This window comes from Bombina bombina, chromosome 3 (genome assembly GCF_027579735.1).
Source record: "Bombina bombina isolate aBomBom1 chromosome 3, aBomBom1.pri, whole genome shotgun sequence".
In the NCBI taxonomy this organism is placed as follows: domain Eukaryota; kingdom Metazoa; phylum Chordata; class Amphibia; order Anura; family Bombinatoridae; genus Bombina; species Bombina bombina.
In genome coordinates, this window is record NC_069501.1 from 1271653794 (window position 1) to 1271676118 (window position 22325).

Here is a 22325-nt window from a genome sequence, read left to right on the forward strand (position 1 = left end):
GCAGCTAGGGAGGCCGGAGAGGATGAATTTGCAATAGTCAAGGCGGGAAATGATGAGAGAGTGGATTAAAGTCTTAGTTGTGTCTTGTGTGAGGAAGTGGCGAATTTTGGAGATGTTTTTAAGATGAAGGGAGCAGGAAATGGCCAAAAACTGAATGTGAGGAATGAAAGAGCGATCTGAGTCAAGTGTGACCCCCAAGACATTGGGCATGTTATTATCAACAGTTAGAGAAAATTGTGGGGTAGGGATTTTAGAAGAAAGGGGGAAATAAGGAGCTCAGTTTTGGAGAGATTTAGCTTAAGGTAGTGAGAGGACATCCAGCATGAAATATTAGAAAGACAGTCAGTTTAATTTTAACTTTATTTTTTCTTTAATTTTTTTAATATAAAACATAATTATATATATATTTAGGCAGTGCTCTTTTTGTTGCCAGTTAATACACGACATCAGTATATACCACATATTATGCTCAGACAGTAGTGCCAACATACTCGAAAAAACACGCCAACATTATAGGAAGTTTGGAGAAAACTTTATTCACAGCCCAAGCCTGGTGCTATGACAATATAAGGGCTCTCAGATAGGTAGGTACAAGGAATCTCAGATAGGTTGGTACAAAATGATGAAAGCAAAAACATATCCAGCACAAAACATAACATAATAACAGACGTGAGACTTTATCCCCCCTGGTAGTTGGTAAATATACTGGTCACAATAAGGGGGTGCTCTCGTCTGTCCAGAGGGAGCAATGTGTTGCAGCCCTCTATGGCACTTAAGTGGTTACATTTAACAATAAAGTTAGTACATAAATATATCCATAAGGAAAATCTGCATAGACATTTCAACAATAGAAAATAGCAATTCTAGTAGGTTATTTAGCTTTCAAAAAAACATTCCAAAAGACCAGGAATGTCGTAAGGATCTCAGCAGTTCCTGTGTTCTATATCTGCTCAGCTTGTAAATTACCCCTAAACACAAAACACAACTGATTTACTTTATTCTCACACAAATCATAACTTATTCATTTATTTAGTGGAATAAAATCTGAATATTTTCTATCAATATTATTGAAATGTTGATAAAAATAATTGGCCATGAGCGATGTCCTGTTCATTGTTTTTATTAAGAATGCGGTTGACTGCAGTGTCAAAAGAGGCACTAACCCCCCTACTACCAGAGGCACTTTGTGGTTCACAGGTAAGGAAGCCAATCTCACCCGGCAAATGAAAGGTATGTTAGGGGCAGAGCTTTTGCATGTAGTTAGTCCAGGGGCAGGGCAGGGCATGGCTTGGCAGTTTCGAGGTGTCTAGGGTTGTGACTAGCCATGAAAGAAGAACATCAATGAGTAGCAATTTGTTACTTTACTCCTTAGCCTAGCCGGGGAGCAGAGTAAAATATTGGGGATTTGGCACCCTTTAACCCCTCACTAACTAGTACTATTTGTATTGCTGCCAGGCTCTGCTATCCCATAATTTAATTATTTTAGAACATTATTTCTGGTGTGAAATATGTAACATCAGGATATGTTTAAAATTTAAGCTTGGAATGTTTATTTTTTTATTTATCTAAATCAATGTTTTTAAACAATCTTTAGTGCCTTAGGAAGCAAAGAATTGCAGCCCTTGTTGGCAGCAAAGAGGTTAAATAGTCATTAGCACCATCAATGCAATATACTGTAGCCATGTCTGACAGCCAAAGGCTACATGCTGCAATATACCACCTTTCTATACATCTCATCCTTTGTTGGCAGCTCAGGGAATAAACGCCACCATATTTGACTAATGCAATACATTGTTATTATCTTTTGCTGTCTAGGGTGTAGATTAGATATGTACATGGCGAAAAAATTTGGTTTGGTTCGGTTCGGATCGATTCAGATTTTTTCGAATTTCAGTTCGGATTGACTAGTATAGATTTATCAAGCAGTGGATGCGGCAATCATCCCCCGTAGTTTTAGGTTCCCCTAAACTGAAGTTAAGAAGCAGCGGTCTTAAGACATCTGCTCCTTAACTAGTCCGCCACCTCTGAGGTGGCGGACAGGAATCATCATGATCGGATACGATGGGGATGATTGGCACCCCCTGCTAGTGGACGATTGGCCGCAAATGTGCAGGAGGCGACAATGCACTAGCATTTCATGAGAAATGCCTGTGCAATGATAAATGCCGACAGCGTATGCTGTCGGCATTTATCGATGTGCAGCGGACATGATCCACTACAGCGAATCTTGTCCGCCCGCACAATGATAAATCGGCCCCTAGGGGTCAATGTCACCCTCTTCTGCCTATGCATTGCAGCCATCATTGGACTAAGAGGTTAAATACCAATATAATACAATAATGCATGATTTCTGGCAACTAGGAGGTTTATGGCATAAATATATTTATTTGGGCAACTAAAACCATTTAAAAGGAATATACAATATTTTATTGAATATTGAATGCATTTATCCTACCGGCTGGTCATTGGCTGGTTTATTAGATACAATAGAAAAAAATAACATTATTGGTCACTCAAGTAGGATAATTGTTGCTTTCATGGCTCTCAAAGAGAACTCCAGCACTGGAATGGTTAAAAGTTATATAGAAATACATATGGAGAATCTACTATACTCCTCTTCTAGTCTAAGTACCATTTTGTGAACCCCTACATGGAGGAACCTTGTTATGGAGGAACCTTGTTATGGAGGAACCTTGTTATGGAGGAACCTTGTTATGGAGGAACCTTGTTATGGAGGAACCTTGTTATGGAGGAACCTTGTTATGGAGGAACCTTGTTATGCAGGAACCTTGTTATGGAGGAACCTTGTTATTGAAGAACCTAGTGATGGAAGCCATTGCCACACTTATACATATGATGGCCATGAGATTTGTAAGAAATAACCACAGGAGACAGAATCATCAGGCGCTCTGGGTTAGCCTTAAGGGGACAGTAAAGTAAAAAATAAACTTTCATAATTCAGATAAAAAGACATTTACAAAATATGCAGCTCTGCTTCATTTTGTTGATCTTGGAATCCTTTTTTTTGAAGAGTAAACCTAGGTGGGCTTCTCAGAGCTCATGAATGTTTATTTGTCTTTACCAATCTATAGCATCAGTGTTTGCAACAATAATAGTAACAATGTTATACTTATGATACAAACGCTGCTGTTATAGAATGCTAAAGACGTGCACACTCCTGAGCCTGCCTAGGTTTACTCTTCAACAAAGGACACCAAGATGAAAAAGCTAATTTGATAAAAGTAGTTCATTGTAAAATGACATGCTTTATCAGAATCATGGAACTTTAGTTCTGATGTTCATGTCCTGTAATTGTATCAGTTTTAGGTAGAATTCAGAGGGTTATCTATATAGCAAACATAAGCACATCCATAATAGTCTGTATCTGTATGACACAAAAGCTCCGGGAAATGAAATTTAAACAAAGATCTGACAATCCAGCTAATGTAATCTCCATCTAGTGACACATATGGTGGAAAATGAGATTAAGAAAAAGGGCTGGTTGCTTGACTTAAAGTGAACAGACCAAAAAGCATCAAGTAATCAGATAAACCCCCGTAACAGACCACTATTTCTTGGCTACATGAGGTCATTAAACATCATCATAACTCAACACTTTCAATCTACACTTGTAATCAGATTTCATAAACTGCTGTCCCAACTCCAAACCGGTTGTTTTTTTTATTCCAGAAATAAAAACCCATTAATTCCATAGAGATAAAATGGAAGGTTGCACATCTGACACTTCCAGGTACATAAAATATTTGTTTATGCTTTAAATAGTTTAACTTTGGTTAACAGGAAGATGTGGCTGATGTCAGTCAAACAAGACCCATAGAAGATTCCATACAAGGCATTACAGGGTTTCCAAGCATTTGGTTATTTCTAGTGGATGCTTTCAGAGAGACAGATATCAGGTTTCTTATGTAAGAACCTAGTGGACCATTGGACCTCTTTCCTGTGTGATTAATGGTATAGCAGTCTTTGAGAGAAGCATTGCAGATGTCTTCCAGATCTAATCAACAGGCAGCTAATTTAAAGCTCAACAGATTTAGTTATCACAATTTATTTTTGCAAACAAGTGGGCCATTTAAAATATCCTAATAACGGAATATTTAGTAATTCTGTTTAGTGCAGAACTTCTCTCAAAGTTATTCCATACAACTGGGATAGCTGCCTACATGTTTTTATTTTATGGCATCCCGTATTGTTCATCACAGATACGCCACATGGTCAGATATGTCAACATCCAGAACAAACTAAAACAAAAAATATGTTTTTTCTTCAGTATGTATAATTTATAATATTTCCTTTAAGTTAAAAAGCCTTTTAAGAGCTGCCCAGTAATAACTAATCAGTTATTGTTTATTTTATGGTCGGTGAGTGAGGTACATCATGAGATAACAGGCAATGCAGCCCTCAAAGTAACACAAAATATTCTTATGCTGCAGCCTTCTTTTTCAATGTCCTGGAGTCAGCTGAAGATATTGTAAGAAAATCAGATTATTGCTCTGTAAAGATGTAGTTAAGAGGTTTGTAGGTTTGGTTCATAGACAACAAAGTGAAAAAACAGGACCAGAAATGGAAAAAAGCGTACAACATAGGGTATAATTCGAGGCTTCTGATAACTAAAGTGAAGCTGTTTTCACAAAATAAAGCAAGGTTTCTTGACTTTTACAGGATTGGGGTTGAGAACAGCTCGTACGGACTCCATAAAAACTTCCTTGATACCATCATGGTTCAGTGCAGAACATTCCATGTATTTTACTGCATGAATTTGCTTGGAGAGGCTAACACCCTGCTGCACAGTGATTGGCACCTGGTTCTGCTCCTTCAACTTCTTTATTACATCCGGGTTGTTCCTGAGATCCTTCTTTGTGCCCACCAGGAGGATGGGGACAGTGGGGCAGTGGTGACCCACCTCAGGGTACCACTTGTGCTTTACATTCTCATAGGATGATGGACTAGCAATGGAGAAGCAGATAATGAACACATTGGTCTGAGGATATGAAAGTGTCCTTAGTCTGTCGTATTCCTCCTGGCCAGCTGTGTCCCAGAGGTTTAGACTAACAGTTCTTCCATCCACAGTGCTCTGGGCACTGTAGTTGTCAAACACAGTGGGGATATATTCCTTGGGGAAGGCATTAGTTGTATAGCAGATAAGTAGACAGGTCTTCCCCACAGCTCCATCTCCAACAACCACACACTTTATGCTCTGCATCCCAATTCTTCTAAACCAATCTCAGCAACCTGTGGATAAAGAAAACAGAGTCAAAAGTGAAAATCTAAATTGCAGACAACAATGTTCTATGTAAACTCATACATATGCACGAGTCTCTATCTATCTATCTATCTATCTATCTATCTATCTATCTATCTATCTATCTATCTATCTATTATCTATCTATCATCAGTCTATTATCTATCTATCTATTTATCACCTATCTATCGATGTATCATCTACAGTATTTATCTATCTATCGATCATCTATATGTCTATTTATCTATCTATCTATTATCTATCTATTATCTATCTGTCTGTCTATAATCTATCAATCATCTGTCTTTCATTCTTTCATCTATCTATCTATCTATCTATCTATCTATCTATCTATCTATCTATCATCTATCTATATCTAACTAACTATCTATCATGCATATATCTATCTATCATCTATCTATCTCTATCTATATCTATCTATCTATCTATCTATACACACACATGTATAAATATATATAGAAATTGAGAGAGAAAGAGAGAATGCCGTAACCCCTAAGTGGCCCAAAAACTCCATTGTGCATTAAACAATAATTTATTGCAGCCTTCTCTGCTGTGTCAGACATTGTTCTTCTGATGACGTTTTAATGTTTTTGTGACAGGGTAGCAAGTTACAGAGATATCATTTATAGAGGGAAAACAATGAAGTGAGCTCACTTTATACATAAAAGGCAGAAAATGTTGGGATTATCACTTTATAGAGGAATTGCTAATCACATAGAATACCAGGGGAAAATCCAACAAGGAGTTTGTCAGCTGGTTTACTTGCCACGCTTCACTAATACGAATGTCACTCATCTCCATTACAATTGCATAATCTTGGTATTCCTAAATGTGTAAAAACAGAAGAAATCAGCTTCCCGGCTGCCCTTCCACCACAAATGGGGAAGTCCCACTGAGATCCTATCTTGCAGATCTCATCGTTCCTCTTTTCAAACATCACTTATTTCACATTCACACTAGATTTCCTCATCAGTATATCTGGTGCTGTGGGTCACACCTACACAACTGACCCACCATAAAGCAGAGACCGTAAGGGGCACAGAGGTCGCAAATTCTTTGCACAACACCAAGCTAGAAAACAAAAGACCACTCATAAGCATTGGTACAGATAGATCCCATAAATCTCTCAGCAAGATTACAAGTAGTGGTAAACTGGTAGTGTTAATCGTACATAACATGACACACACACATGATACCCAGTGTAGCATGTACTGCTGTGTAAGAATGACTGTAATGTCACATAACATGACACACACATATGATACCCAGTGTAGCATGTTCTGCTGTGTAAGAATGACTGTAATGTTACATAACATGACACACACACACATATGATACCCAGTGTAGCATGTACTGCTGTGTAAGAATGACTGTAATGTCACATAACATGACACACACACATATGATACCCAGTGTAGCATGCTCTGCTGTGTAAGAATGACTGTAATGTCACATAACATGACACACACATATGATACCCAGTGTAGCATGTTCTGCTGTGTAAGAATGACTGTAATGTTACATAACATGACACACACATATGATACCCAGTGTAGCATGTTCTGCTGTGTAAGAATGACTGTAATGTCACATAACATGACACACACACACATATGATACCCAGTGTAGCATGTTCTGCTGTGTAAGAATGACTGTAATGTTACATAACATGACACACACACATATGATACCCAGTGTAGCATGTTCTGCTGTGTAAGAATGACTGTAATGTTACATAACATGACACACACATATGATACCCAGTGTAGCATGTTCTGCTGTGTAAGAATGACTGTTATGTTACATAACATGACACACACATATGATACCCAGTGTAGCATGTTCTGCTGTGTAAGAATGACTGTAATGTTACATAACATGACACACACACACATATGATACCCAGTGTAGCATGTTCTGCTGTGTAAGAATGACTGTAATGTTACATAACATGACACACACACACACATATGATACCCAGTGTAGCATGTACTGCTGTGTAAGAATGACTGTAATGTTACATAACATGACACACACACACATATGATACCCAGTGTAGCATGTTCTGCTGTGTAAGAATGACTGTAATGTTACATAACATGACACACACACACATATGATACCCAGTGTAGCATGTACTGCTGTGTAAGAATGACTGTAATGTTACATAACATGACACACACACACATATGATACCCAGTGTAGCATGTTCTGCTGTGTAAGAATGACTGTAATGTTACATAACATGACACACACATATGATACCCAGTGTAGCATGTTCTGCTGTGTAAGAATGACTGTTATGTTACATAACATGACACACACATATGATACCCAGTGTAGCATGTTCTGCTGTGTAAGAATGACTGTAATGTTACATAACATGACACACACATATGATACCCAGTGTAGCATGTTCTGCTGTGTAAGAATGACTGTAATGTTACATAACATGACACACACACACACATATGATACCCAGTGTAGCATGTACTGCTGTGTAAGAATGACTGTAATGTTACATAACATGACACACACACATATGATACCCAGTGTAGCATGTTCTGCTGTGTAAGAATGACTGTAATGTTACATAACATGACACACACACACACATATGATACCCAGTGTAGCATGCTCTGCTGTGTAAGAATAACTGTAATGTTACATAACATGACACACACATATGATACCCAGTGTAGCATGTACTGCTGTGTAAGAATGACTGTAATGTTACATAACATGACACACACACACATATGATACCCAGTGTAGCATGTTCTGCTGTGTAAGAATGACTGTAATGTTACATAACATGACACACACACACATATGATACCCAGTGTAGCATGTTCTGCTGTGTAAGAATGACTGTAATGTTACATAACATGACACACACACACATATGATACCCAGTGTAGCATGTACTGCTGTGTAAGAATGACTGTAATGTTACATAACATGACACACACACACATATGATACCCAGTGTAGCATGTTCTGCTGTGTAAGAATGACTGTAATGTTACATAACATGACACACACACATATGATACCCAGTGTAGCATGTTCTGCTGTGTAAGAATGACTGTAATGTTACATAACATGACACACACACACATATGATACCCAGTGTAGCATGTTCTGCTGTGTAAGAATGACTGTAATGTTACATAACATGACACACACATATGTTACACAGTGTAGCATGTACTGCTGTGTAAGAATGACTGTAATGTTACATAACATGACACACACACATATGATACCCAGTGTAGCATGTTCTGCTGTGTAAGAATGACTGTAATGTTACATAACATGACACACACACATATGATACCCAGTGTAGCATGTTCTGCTGTGTAAGAATGACTGTAATGTTACATAACATGACACACACACATATGATACCCAGTGTAGCATGTTCTGCTGTGTAAGAATGACTGTAATGTTACATAACATGACACACACACACATATGATACCCAGTGTAGCATGTACTGCTGTGTAAGAATGACTGTAATGTTACATAACATGACACACACACATATGATACCCAGTGTAGCATGTTCTGCTGTGTAAGAATGACTGTAATGTTACATAACATGACACACACACATATGATACCCAGTGTAGCATGTTCTGCTGTGTAAGAATGACTGTAATGTTACATAACATGACAAACACATATGATACCCAGTGTAGCATGTTCTTCTGTGTAAGAATGACTGTAATGTCACATAACATGACACACACACATATGATACCCAGTGTAGCATGTTTTGCTGTGTAAGAATGACTGTAATGTTACATAACATGACACACACACATATGATACCCAGTGTAGCATGTACTGCTGTGTAAGAATGACTGTAATGTTACATAACATGACACACACACATATGATACCCAGTGTAGCATGTTCTGCTGTGTAAGAATGACTGTAATGTTACATAACATGACACACACACACATATGATACCCAGTGTAGCATGTACTGCTGTGTAAGAATGACTGTAATGTTACATAACATGACACACACACATATGATACACAGTGTAGCATGTACTGCTGTGTAAGAATGACTGTAATGTTACATAACATGACACACACATATGATACCCAGTGTAGCATGTTCTGCTGTGTAAGAATGACTGTAATGTTACATAACATGACACACACACATATGATACCCAGTGTAGCATGTTCTGCTGTGTAAGAATGACTGTAATGTTACATAACATGACACACACATATGATACCCAGTGTAGCATGTTCTTCTGTGTAAGAATGACTGTAATGTCACATAACATGACACACACACATATGATACCCAGTGTAGCATGTTCTGCTGTGTAAGAATGACTGTAATGTTACATAACATGACACACAAATATGATACCCAGTGTAGCATGTTCTGCTGTGTAAGAATGACTGTAATGTTACATAACATGACACACACACATATGATACCCAGTGTAGCATGTTCTGCTGTGTAAGAATGACTGTAATGTTACATAACATGACACACACATATGATACCCAGTGTAGCATGTTCTGCTGTGTAAGAATGACTGTAATGTTACATAACATGACACACACATATGATACCCAGTGTAGCATGTTCTGCTGTGTAAGAATGACTGTAATGCTACATAACATGACACACACATATGATACCCAGTGTAGCATGTTCTGCTGTGTAAGAATGACTGTAATGTTACATAACATGACACACACATATGATACCCAGTGTAGCATGTTCTGCTGTGTAAGAATGACTGTAATGTTACATAACATGACACACACATATGATACCCAGTGTAGCATGTTCTTCTGTGTAAGAATGACTGTAATGCTACATAACATGACACACACATATGATACCCAGTGTAGCATGTACTGCTGTGTAAGAATGACTGTAATGTCACATAACATGACACACACACATATGATACCCAGTGTAGCATGTTCTGCTGTGTAAGAATGACTGTAATGTTACATAACATGACACACACACATATGATACCCAGTGTAGCATGTTCTGCTGTGTAAGAATCACTGTAATGTTACATAACATGACACACACACATATGATACCCAGTGTAGCATGTTCTGCTGTGTAAGAATGACTGTAATGTTACATAACATGACACACACACACATATGATACCCAGTGTAGCATGTACTGCTGTGTAAGAATGACTGTAATGTTACATAACATGACACACACACATATGATACCCAGTGTAGCATGTTCTGCTGTGTAAGAATCACTGTAATGTTACATAACATGACACACACACATATGATACCCAGTGTAGCATGTTCTGCTTTGTAAGAATGACTGTAATGTTACATAACATGACACACACACACATATGATACCCAGTGTAGCATGTTCTGCTGTGTAAGAATCACTGTAATGTTACATAACATGACACACACACATATGATACCCAGTGTAGCATGTTCTTCTGTGTAAGAATGACTGTAATGTTACATAACATGACACACACATATGATACCCAGTGTAGCATGTTCTGCTGTGTAAGAATGACTGTAATGTTCCATAACATGACACACACACATATGATACACAGTGTAGCATGTTCTGCTGTGTAAGAATGACTGTAATGTTACATAACATGACACACACACATATGATACACAGTGTAGCATGTTCTGCTGTGTAAGAATGACTGTAATGTTACATAACATGACACACACATATGATACCCAGTGTAGCATGTTCTGCTGTGTAAGAATGACTGTAATGTTACATAACATGACACACACATATGATACCCAGTGTAGCATGTTCTGCTGTGTAAGAATGACTGTAATGCTACATAACATGACACACACATATGATACCCAGTGTAGCATGTTCTGCTGTGTAAGAATGACTGTAATGCTACATAACATGACACACACACACATATGATACCCAGTGTAGCATGTTCTGCTGTGTAAGAATGACTGTAATGTCACATAACATGACACACACACATATGATACCCAGTGTAGCATGTTCTGCTGTGTAAGAATGACTGTAATGTTACATAACATGACACACACACATATGATACCCAGTGTAGCATGTTCTGCTGTGTAAGAATCACTGTAATGTTACATAACATGACACACACACATATGATACCCAGTGTAGCATGTTCTGCTGTGTAAGAATGACTGTAATGTTACATAACATGACACACACACACATATGATACCCAGTGTAGCATGTACTGCTGTGTAAGAATGACTGTAATGTTACATAACATGACACACACACATATGATACCCAGTGTAGCATGTTCTGCTGTGTAAGAATCACTGTAATGTTACATAACATGACACACACACATATGATACCCAGTGTAGCATGTTCTGCTGTGTAAGAATGACTGTAATGTTACATAACATGACACACACACACATATGATACCCAGTGTAGCATGTTCTGCTGTGTAAGAATCACTGTAATGTTACATAACATGACACACACACATATGATACCCAGTGTAGCATGTTCTTCTGTGTAAGAATGACTGTAATGTTACATAACATGACACACACATATGATACCCAGTGTAGCATGTTCTGCTGTGTAAGAATGACTGTAATGTTCCATAACATGACACACACACATATGATACACAGTGTAGCATGTTCTGCTGTGTAAGAATGACTGTAATGTTACATAACATGACACACACACATATGATACACAGTGTAGCATGTTCTGCTGTGTAAGAATGACTGTAATGTTACATAACATGACACACACATATGATACCCAGTGTAGCATGTTCTGCTGCGTAAGAATGACTGTAATGTTACATAACATGACACACACATATGATACCCAGTGTAGCATGTTCTGCTGTGTAAGAATGACTGTAATGCTACATAACATGACACACACATATGATACCCAGTGTAGCATGTTCTGCTGTGTAAGAATGACTGTAATGCTACATAACATGACACACACACACATATGATACCCAGTGTAGCATGTACTGCTGTGTAAGAATGACTGTAATGTTACATAACATGACACACACACATATGATACCCAGTGTAGCATGTTCTGCTGTGTAAGAATCACTGTAATGTTACATAACATGACACACACACACATATGATACCCAGTGTAGCATGTTCTGCTGTGTAAGAATCACTGTAATGCTACATAACATGACACACACATATGATACCCAGTGTAGCATGTACTGCTGTGTAAGAATGACTGTAATGTCACATAACATGACACACACACACATATGATACCCAGTGTAGCATGTTCTGCTGTGTAAGAATCACTGTAATGTTACATAACATGACACACACACACATATGATACCCAGTGTAGCATGTTCTGCTGTGTAAGAATCACTGTAATGTTACATAACATGACACACACATATGATACCCAGTGTAGCATGTTCTGCTGTGTAAGAATGACTGTAATGTTACATAACATGACACACACATATGATACCCAGTGTAGCATGTTCTGCTGTGTAAGAATGACTGTAATGTTACATAACATGACACACACATATGATACCCAGTGTAGCATGTTCTGCTGTGTAAGAATGACTGTAATGTTACATAACATGACACACACACACATATGATACCCAGTGTAGCATGCTCTGCTGTGTAAGAATGACTGTAATGTCACATAACATGACACACACATATGATACCCAGTGTAGCATGTTCTGCTGTGTAAGAATGACTGTAATGTTACATAACATGACACACACATATGATACCCAGTGTAGCATGTTCTGCTGTGTAAGAATGACTGTAATGTCACATAACATGACACACACACACATATGATACCCAGTGTAGCATGTTCTGCTGTGTAAGAATGACTGTAATGTTACATAACATGACACACACACACATATGATACCCAGTGCTGTATGCTCTGCTGGATAAGAACGCATACCACACTGAAGCCCAGAGCTGTAATAAACTGGGGGACCCTGCCAAAACCCTGAAGCTGAATAAGGGAGAATATGCCAACTCCTGGAGGCCTCATTGTGTGCCGCCTGCTGGCAGTGAGTGACCCGTCTGGCATTTATTAGGTGGAGAGAGGTTTCCCTTTGGCAGCTGTGTTTCAGCTCCACACCCTTCATATACAGATCAGCAAGTACAAAATCCTCTATGTTCCTGACATTTATAAAACTGAATTGTCCTGTGATATTATTTATGCTCTGCCTTGTCCTGTGCTGCACTTCCTGCTATGTATGTTCCCCACCCAAGTCGTTACACAGCATCAGTGAACAGGTGTAAGTTTCCTATTAGTGTAACCTGGTAATCTAAAAACACATCTGTGAGGAAGGTAAGGTGACACCCTGTAAATACACCGGCCTCTCACCCAAACACAACGGCCCCTCACTCTTACTGCACCCAAACACAGTGGCCTCTCACTCTTACTGCACCCAAACACAGTGGCCTCTCACTCTTACTGCACCCAAACACAGTGGCCTCTCACTCTTACTGCACCCAAACACAGCGGCCTCTGACTTCCACTGCACCCAAACACAGCGGCCTCTGACTTCCACTGCACCCAAACACAGCGGCCTCTGACTTCCACTGCACCCAAACACACCGGCCTCTCACTCCTACTGCACCCAAACACAGTGGCCTCTCACTCTTACTGCACCCAAACACACCGGCCTCTGACTCCTACTGCACCCAAACACACCGGCCTCTGACTCCTACTGCACCCAAACACACCGGCCTCTCACTCCTACTGCACCCAAACACACCGGCCTCTGACTCCTACTGCACCCAAACACAGCGGCCTCTCACTCCCACTGCACCCAAACACACCGGCCTCTAACTCCCACTGCACCCAAACACAGCGGCCTCTCACTCCCACTGCACCCAAACACACCGGCCTCTGACTCCCACTGCACCCAAACACACCGGCCTCTGACTACTACTGCACCCAAACACAGCGGTCTCTGACTCCTACTGCACCCAAACACAGCGGCCTCTGACTCCTACTGCACCCAAACACAGCGGCCTCTCACTCCTACTGCACCCAAACACACCGGCCTCTGACTCCCACTGCACCCAAACACACCGGCCTCTGACTCCCAATGCACCCAAACACACCGGCCTCTGACTACTACTGCACCCAAACACAGCGGTCTCTGACTCCTACTGCACCCAAACACAGCGGCCTCTGACTCCTACTGCACCCAAACACACTGGCCTCTCACTCCTAATGCACACAAACACACCGGCCTCTGACTCCCACTGCACCCAAACACACCGGCCTCTGACTCCTACTGCACCCAAACACAGCAGCCTCTGACTCCTACTGCATCCAAACACACCAGCCTCTCACTCCTACTGCACCCAAACACAGCGGCCACTGACTCCTACTGCACCCAAACACACCAGCCTCTGACTCCTACTGCACCCAAACACACCGGCCTCTGACTCCTACTGCACCCAAACACAGCGGCCTCTGACTACTACTGCACCCAAACACACCGGCCTCTGACTACTACTGCACCCAAACACACCGGCCTCTCACTCCTAATGCACACAAACACACCGGCCTCTGACTCCCACTGCACCCAAACACACCGGCCTCTGACTCCTACTGCACCCAAACACAGCGGCCACTGACTCCTACTGCACCCAAACACACCGGCCTCTGACTCCTACTGCAACCAAACACACCGGCCTCTCACTCCTACTGCACCCAAACACACCGGCCTCTGACTCCTACTGTACCCAAACACACCGGCCTCTGACTCCTACTGCAACCAAACACACCGGTCTCTCACTCCTACTGCACCCAAACACACCGGCCTCTGACTCCTACTGCACCCAAACACACCGGCCTCTGACTCCTACTGCACCGAAACACCGCGGCCTCTGACTACTACTGCACCCAAACACACCGGCCTCTGACTACTACTGCACCCAAACACACCGGCCTCTGACTACTACTGCACCCAAACACACCGGCCTCTGACTCCCACTGCACCCAAACACACCGACCTCTGACTCCTACTGCACCCAAACACACCGGCCCCTGACTCCTACTGCACACAAACACACTGGCCTCTGACTCCTACTGCACCCAAACACAGTGGGCTCTCACTCCCACTGCACCCAAACACACCGGCCTCTGACTCCAACTGCACCCAAACACACCGGCCTCTGACTCCTACTGCACCCAAACACAGCGGCCTCTGACTCCTACTGCACCCAAACACACCGGCCTCTGACTCCTACTGCACCCAAACACACCGGCCTCTGACTCCTACTGCACCCAAACACACCGGCCTCTGACTCCTACTGCACCCAAACACACCGGCCTCTGACTCCCACTGCACCCAAACACACCGGCCTCTCACTCCTACTGCACCCAAACACAGCGGCCTCTAACTCCTACTGCACCCAAACACACCGGCCTCTGACTCCTACTGCACCCAAACACACCGGCCTCTGACTCCTACTGCACCCAAACACAGCGACCTCTGACTCTCACTGCACCCAAACACACCGGCCTCTGACTCCCACTGCACCCAAACACACCGGCCTCTGACTCCTACTGCACCCAAACACACCGGCCTCTGACTACTACTGCAGCAAAACACACCGGCCTCTGACTCCCACTCCACCCAAACACACCGGCCTCTCACTCCTACTGCAACCAAACACACCGGCCTCTAACTCCTACTGCACCCAAACACACCGGCCTCTGACTCCTACTGCACCCAAAGACAGCGGCCTCTGACTACTACTGCACCCAAACACACCGGCCTCTGACTCCCACTGCACCCAAACACACCGGCCTCTGACTCCTACTGCACCCAAACACACCGGCCTCTGACTCCTATTGCACACAAACACAGCGGGCTCTCACTCCCACTGCACCCAAACACACCGGCCTCTGACTCCAACTGCACCCAAACACACCGGCCTCTGACTCCTACTGCACCCAAACACACCGGCCTCTGACTCCTACTGCACCCAAACACACCGGCCTCTGACTCCTACTGCACCCAAACACACTGGCCTCTGACTCCCACTGCACCCAAACACACCGGCCTCTGACTCCCACTGCATCCAAACACACCGGCCTCTGACTCCTACTGCACCCAAACACAGCGGCCTCTGACTCCTACTGCACCCAAACACACCGGCCTCTGACTCCTACTGCACCCAAACACACCGGCCTCTGACTCCTACTGCACCCAAACACACCGGCCTCTGACTCCTACTGCACCCAAACACACCGGCCTCTGACTCCTACTGCACCCAAACACAGCGGCCTCTAACTCCTACTGCACCCAAACACACCGGCCTCTGACTCCTACTGCACCCAAACACATCGGCCTCTGACTACTACTGCACCCAAACACAGCGACCTCTGACTCTCACTGCACCCAAACACACCGGCCTCTGACTCCCACTGCACCCAAACACACCGGCCTCTGACTCCTACTGCACCCAAACACACCGGCCTCTGACTACTACTGCAGCAAAACACACTGGCCTCTGACTCCCACTCCACCCAAACACACCGGCCTCTCACTCCTACTGCAACCAAACACACCGGCCTCTAACTCCTACTGCACCCAAACACACCGGCCTCTGACTCCTACTGCACCCAAAGACAGCGGCCTCTGACTACTACTGCACCCAAACACACCGGCCTCTGACTACTACTGCACCCAAACACACCGGCCTCTGACTCCCACTGCACCCAAACACACCGGCCTCTGACTACTACTGCACCCAAACACAGCGGTCTCTGACTCCTACTGCACCCAAACACACCGGCCTCTCACTCCTACTGCAACCAAACACACCGGCCTCTAACTCCTACTGCACCCAAACACACCGGCCTCTGACTCCTACTGCACCCAAAGACAGCGGCCTCTGACTACTACTGCACCCAAACACACCGGCCTCTGACTACTACTGCACCCAAACACACCGGCCTCTGACTCCCACTGCACCCAAACACACCGGCCTCTGACTACTACTGCACCCAAACACAGCGGTCTCTGACTCCTACTGCACCCAAACACAGCGGCCTCTGACTCCTACTGCACCCAAACACACCGGCCTCTCACTCCTAATGCACACAAACACACCTGCCTCTGACTCCCACTGCACCCAAACACACCGGCCTCTGACTCCTACTGCACCCAAACACAGCAGCCTCTAACTCCTACTGCACACAAACACAGCGGGCTCTCACTCCCACTGAACCCAAACACACCGGCCTCTGACTCCTACTGCACCCAAACACAGCGGGCTCTCACTGCACCCAAACACACCGGCCTCTGACTCCAACTGCACCCAAACACACCGGCCTCTGACTACTACTGCACCCAAACACACCGGCCTCTGACTACTACTGCACCCAAACACACCGGCCTCTGACTCCCACTGCACCCAAACACACCGACCTCTGACTCCTACTGCACCCAAACACACCGGCCTCTGACTCCTACTGCACACAAACACACCGGCCTCTGACTCCTACTGCACCCAAACACAGTGGGCTCTCACTCCCACTGCACCCAAACACACCGGCCTCTGACTCCAACTGCACCCAAACACACCGGCCTCTGACTCCTACTGCACCCAAACACAGCGGCCTCTGACTCCTACTGCACCCAAACACACCGGCCTCTGACTCCTACTGCACCCAAACACACCGGCCTCTGACTCCTACTGCACCCAAACACACCGGCCTCTGACTCCTACTGCACCCAAACACACCGGCCTCTGACTCCCACTGCACCCAAACACATCGGCCTCTCACTCCTACTGCACCCAAACACGGCGGCCTCTAACTCCTACTGCACCCAAACACACCGGCCTCTGACTACTACTGCACCCAAACACACCGGCCTCTGACTCCCACTGCACCCAAACACACCGGCCTCTGACTACTACTGCACCCAAACACAGCGGTCTCTGACTCCTACTGCACCCAAACACAGCGGCCTCTGACTCCTACTGCACCCAAACACACCGGCCTCTCACTCCTAATGCACACAAACACACCTGCCTCTGACTCCCACTGCACCCAAACACACCGGCCTCTGACTCCTACTGCACCCAAACACAGCAGCCTCTAACTCCTACTGCACACAAACACAGTGGGCTCTCACTCCCACTGCACCCAAACACACCGGCCTCTGACTCCTACTGCACCCAAACACAGCGGGCTCTCACTCCCACTGCACCCAAACACACCGGCCTCTGACTCCAACTGCACCCAAACACACCAGCCTCTGACTCCTACTGCACCCAAACACACCGGCCTCTGACTCCTACTGCACCCAAACACACCGGCCTCTGACTCCTACTGCACCCAAACACACCGGCCTCTGACTCCTACTGCACCCAAACACACCGGCCTCTGACTCCTACTGCACCCAAACACACCTTCCTCTGACTCCTACTGCACCCAAACACACTGGCCTCTGACTCCTACTGCACCCAAACACACCGGCCTCTCACTCCCACTGCACCCAAACACACCGGCCTCTGACTCCTACTGCACCCAAACACACCGGCCTCTGACTCCTACTGCACCCAAACACAGCGGCCTCTGACTCCTACTGCACCCAAACACACCGGCCTCTGACTCCTACTGCACCCAAACACACCGGCCTCTGACTCCTACTGCACCCAAACACAGCGACCTCTGACTCCCTCTGCACCCAAGCACACCGGCCTCTGACTCCCACTGCAGCAAAACCCACTGGCCTCTGACTTCCACTCCACCCAAACACACCGGCCTCTCACTCCTACGGCACCCAAACACAACGGCCTCTGACTCCCACTGCACCCAAACACACCGGCCTCTGACTCCCACTGCACCCAAACACACCGGCCTCTGACTCCCACTGCACCCAAACACACCAGCCCCTCACTCCTACTGCACCCAAACACACCGGCCTTTCACTCCTACTGCACCCAAACACAACGGCCTCTCACTCCTACGGCACCCAAACACACTGGCCTCTGACTCCCACTGCACCCAAACACACTGGCCTCTGACTCCCACTGCACCCAAACACACCGGCCTCTGACTCCCACTGCACCCAAACACAGCGGCCTCTGACTCCCACTGCACCCAAACACACCGGCCTCTGACTACTACTGCACCCAAACACACCGGCCCCTCACTCCTACTGCACCCAAACACACTGGCCTTTCACTCCTACTGCACCCAAACACAACGGCCTCTCACTCCTACTGCACCCAAACACACCGGCCTCTGACTCCCACTGCACCCAAACACACTGGCCTCTGACTCCCACTGCACCCAAACACACCGGCCTCTGACTACTACTGCACCCAAACACACCGGCCTCTGACTCCCACTGCACCCAAACACAGCGGCCTCTGACTCCCACTGCACCCAAACACACCATCCTCTAACTCCTACTGCACCCAACACACTGGCCTCTCACTCCTACAGCACACAAACACACTGGCCTCTCACTCTTACTGCACCCGAACACACCAGCCTCTCCAACTTTACCCAAACACATTGGCCTCTCACTCCAACTGCACACAACACAGCAACCTCTCACTGCCTCTGCACCCAAACACACCGGCCTCTCACTCCCACTGCACTCAAACACACCAGCCTCTCTCTACAACTTGACCCAAACACATCGATCTTTTACTCCAACTGCACACAACACACTAGCCTCTCACTCCCACTGCACCCAAACACACTGGCCTCTCACTCCCACTGCACCAAAACACACCAGCGTCTCACTCCTACTTCACCCAAACACACTGGTCTTTTAATCCTACTGCACCCTAACACACTGGCCTCTCACTCCCATGACGCACTGAGAGGCCAGATGAAACCATGATGCCCTGGTAGAACAGATGAAGGTATGATGCCTTGGGAGACAAGATGAAGCCATGACACCCTTGAGACCAGATGATGGAGTAAAGCCCTGGGTCTGACTACTCGCTTTGGCTCCTGACTTGGCTCATCTGACTACCAGCTCTGGCTTTGATTCCTGGCTTGTTAATTGACTTGTGGACTTTTTATTATTTTTTGCTATTAATAAAGGTGTGATTATTTTTGCACTTCTCGTCTCAGTCTGATTCCTGGCACCCTGACATTACACAAGGGCCATGAATCCTGATGGTGCTAATAATCCACCTTTATCTACCATCATTTCGAGGATGGATGAACAGGATCACCGCTTGGATCAATTTGCACTAGCCCTGCAAACCCTGCTGACTCACACTGCACATTTGGACCAGAGTGTCCCACAAGTTATGGTTGCTCCTGTTTCCGCTGCTGCACCTAGTCCTACCAGGAGCATGTCCAGTTCTGCACCTCTACCTCACCGATATGGAGGCGATCCTATTCAGTGCAGAGGGTTTTTGAACCAGGTGGGCATTTACTTTGAGATGTTACCTCAGGCGTTTCCCTCTAACAGAGCTAAGGTGGGATTTCTCATCTTATTACTCTCTGACACAGCTCTTGCCTGGGTTAATCCCTTGTAGGAGACTAATAAACCTGTGATTTCAAATTACCCTGAATTTGTGGCCTCCTTTCAAAGGGCATTTGATTTTCCGGCTCGCTCCTCCTCTGCTGCTAAACGACTCATGTCCATTCAGCAAGGTACGAGATCTGTTGCTCAGTATGCCATTGAGTTCCGTACGCTTGCCGCAGAGGTAGGTTGGAACAATGAAGCCCTTGTTGCTGCCTTCTTTCATGGGCTCTCTGATGCGATTAAAGTCAAAGTTGCTGCCAGAGATTTACGAGAGGATCTCGAGGCATTGGTATTTTTTAATCCTAACTGACATCAGACTAAGTGAGAGGCCCTCTTTCAAGGAGCGCTTGTGGAAGCCTCCTGTTCCGTTGTCTCCTACGTGTTTGCTCCCACCCATGCCTCCCTCTCCTCCCATGCCTCCTGGTCAACAGGTACTGCTGAGCCGATGCAGTTGGGATTCACGCATCTCTCCGCAGTGGAGAGGGCCTTTAGGAGGAGGGAGGGACTCTGCCTCTATTGTGGGTTACAGGGCCACCTTTTAAAGTCTTGTCCTGCAGAGCCCGGAAACGCTTGCACCTAAAGTCCTGTCGGGGACAGACCTTGGGTGGCTTATCCTCATCCCCGGAACCACTAATGGGAAAACCTTTGGTCACGGTTGTCCTTTCCTGGGTGGACTCCTCCATAGTCATCCAGGCTCTTGTTGACTCCGGTGCTGCTGGCTATTTCATTGACAGTGCTTTTGTATCAAAGCACTCCATTCCTGTATTGCCTCGGTCCGTTCCGCTTGCTATTGAGGCCATTGATGGCAGGCCCCATCAGCCCATGCTCGTTACTCATGAAACCGCTCCGTTATCCATGGCTGTTGGGGCTCTCCATTTTGAAACCCTCCAGTTCCAGGTGATAAACTCTCCGCATTTTCCGGTTGTTCTGGGTTATCCCTGACTTCAAAAGTACAATCCCAGTCTCGACTGGTGCAGGTCCGAAATTTTGTCATGGTCCCTGCAATGCATTTCCACTTGTCTTTGGAACCAGTCAAAGTCTTGTGATCTTCTTCGGTATCTCAATTGCCAGAGGAATACCAAGAGTTCCTAGACATTTTTGACAAGGTGCATGCCGGAACGTTGCCTCCTCACCGGTCTTACGATTGAGCCATTCCTCCTCGGGGCTGGGTTTACCCTCTGTCTGTTGCAGAGAATTGTGCTATGGAGGAGTTTGCTTCCGATGCTCTGTCACGGGGGATCATCCACAAATCCTGCTCTCCTGCAGGGGCTGGCTTCTTCTTCGTTAAGAAAAAGGGTGGCAAGTTAAGACCATGCATCGTTTATAGGGGTCTTAATCGTCTTACCATTAAGAATGCTTACCCTATTGCGCTCATTACGGAACTCTTTGACCACCTCAAGGGAGCTACGGTCTTTTCTAAACTTGATCTGAGAGGAGCATACAATCTCGTTAGGATTAAGGAGGGTCACAAATGGAAAACAGCATTTAACACCA

General features: G+C 45.1%; 1 protein-coding gene across 2 annotated transcripts in view; it reads right to left on the minus strand.

The window, feature by feature from the left end:
* Window positions 1–510: 510 nt before the first annotated feature.
* RHOG (ras homolog family member G) overlaps window positions 511–22325 on the minus strand; it is a 99209-nt gene continuing 77394 nt past the window's right edge. The window contains exons 2-3 of one of the 2 annotated variants that reach the window (XR_008401481.1): window positions 2789–5250; window positions 511–2724 (exon numbers count right to left, since the gene is read on the minus strand). Coding sequence is in view for 1 of the 2 variants with exons in the window: in XM_053708824.1 (XP_053564799.1) it covers window positions 4646–5221 (576 nt within the window). In the remaining variant the exon portion in view is untranslated. Of the gene's footprint in view, window positions 5251–22325 lie in introns of both variants that reach the window. The other variant, XM_053708824.1, reaches the window with a different exon arrangement.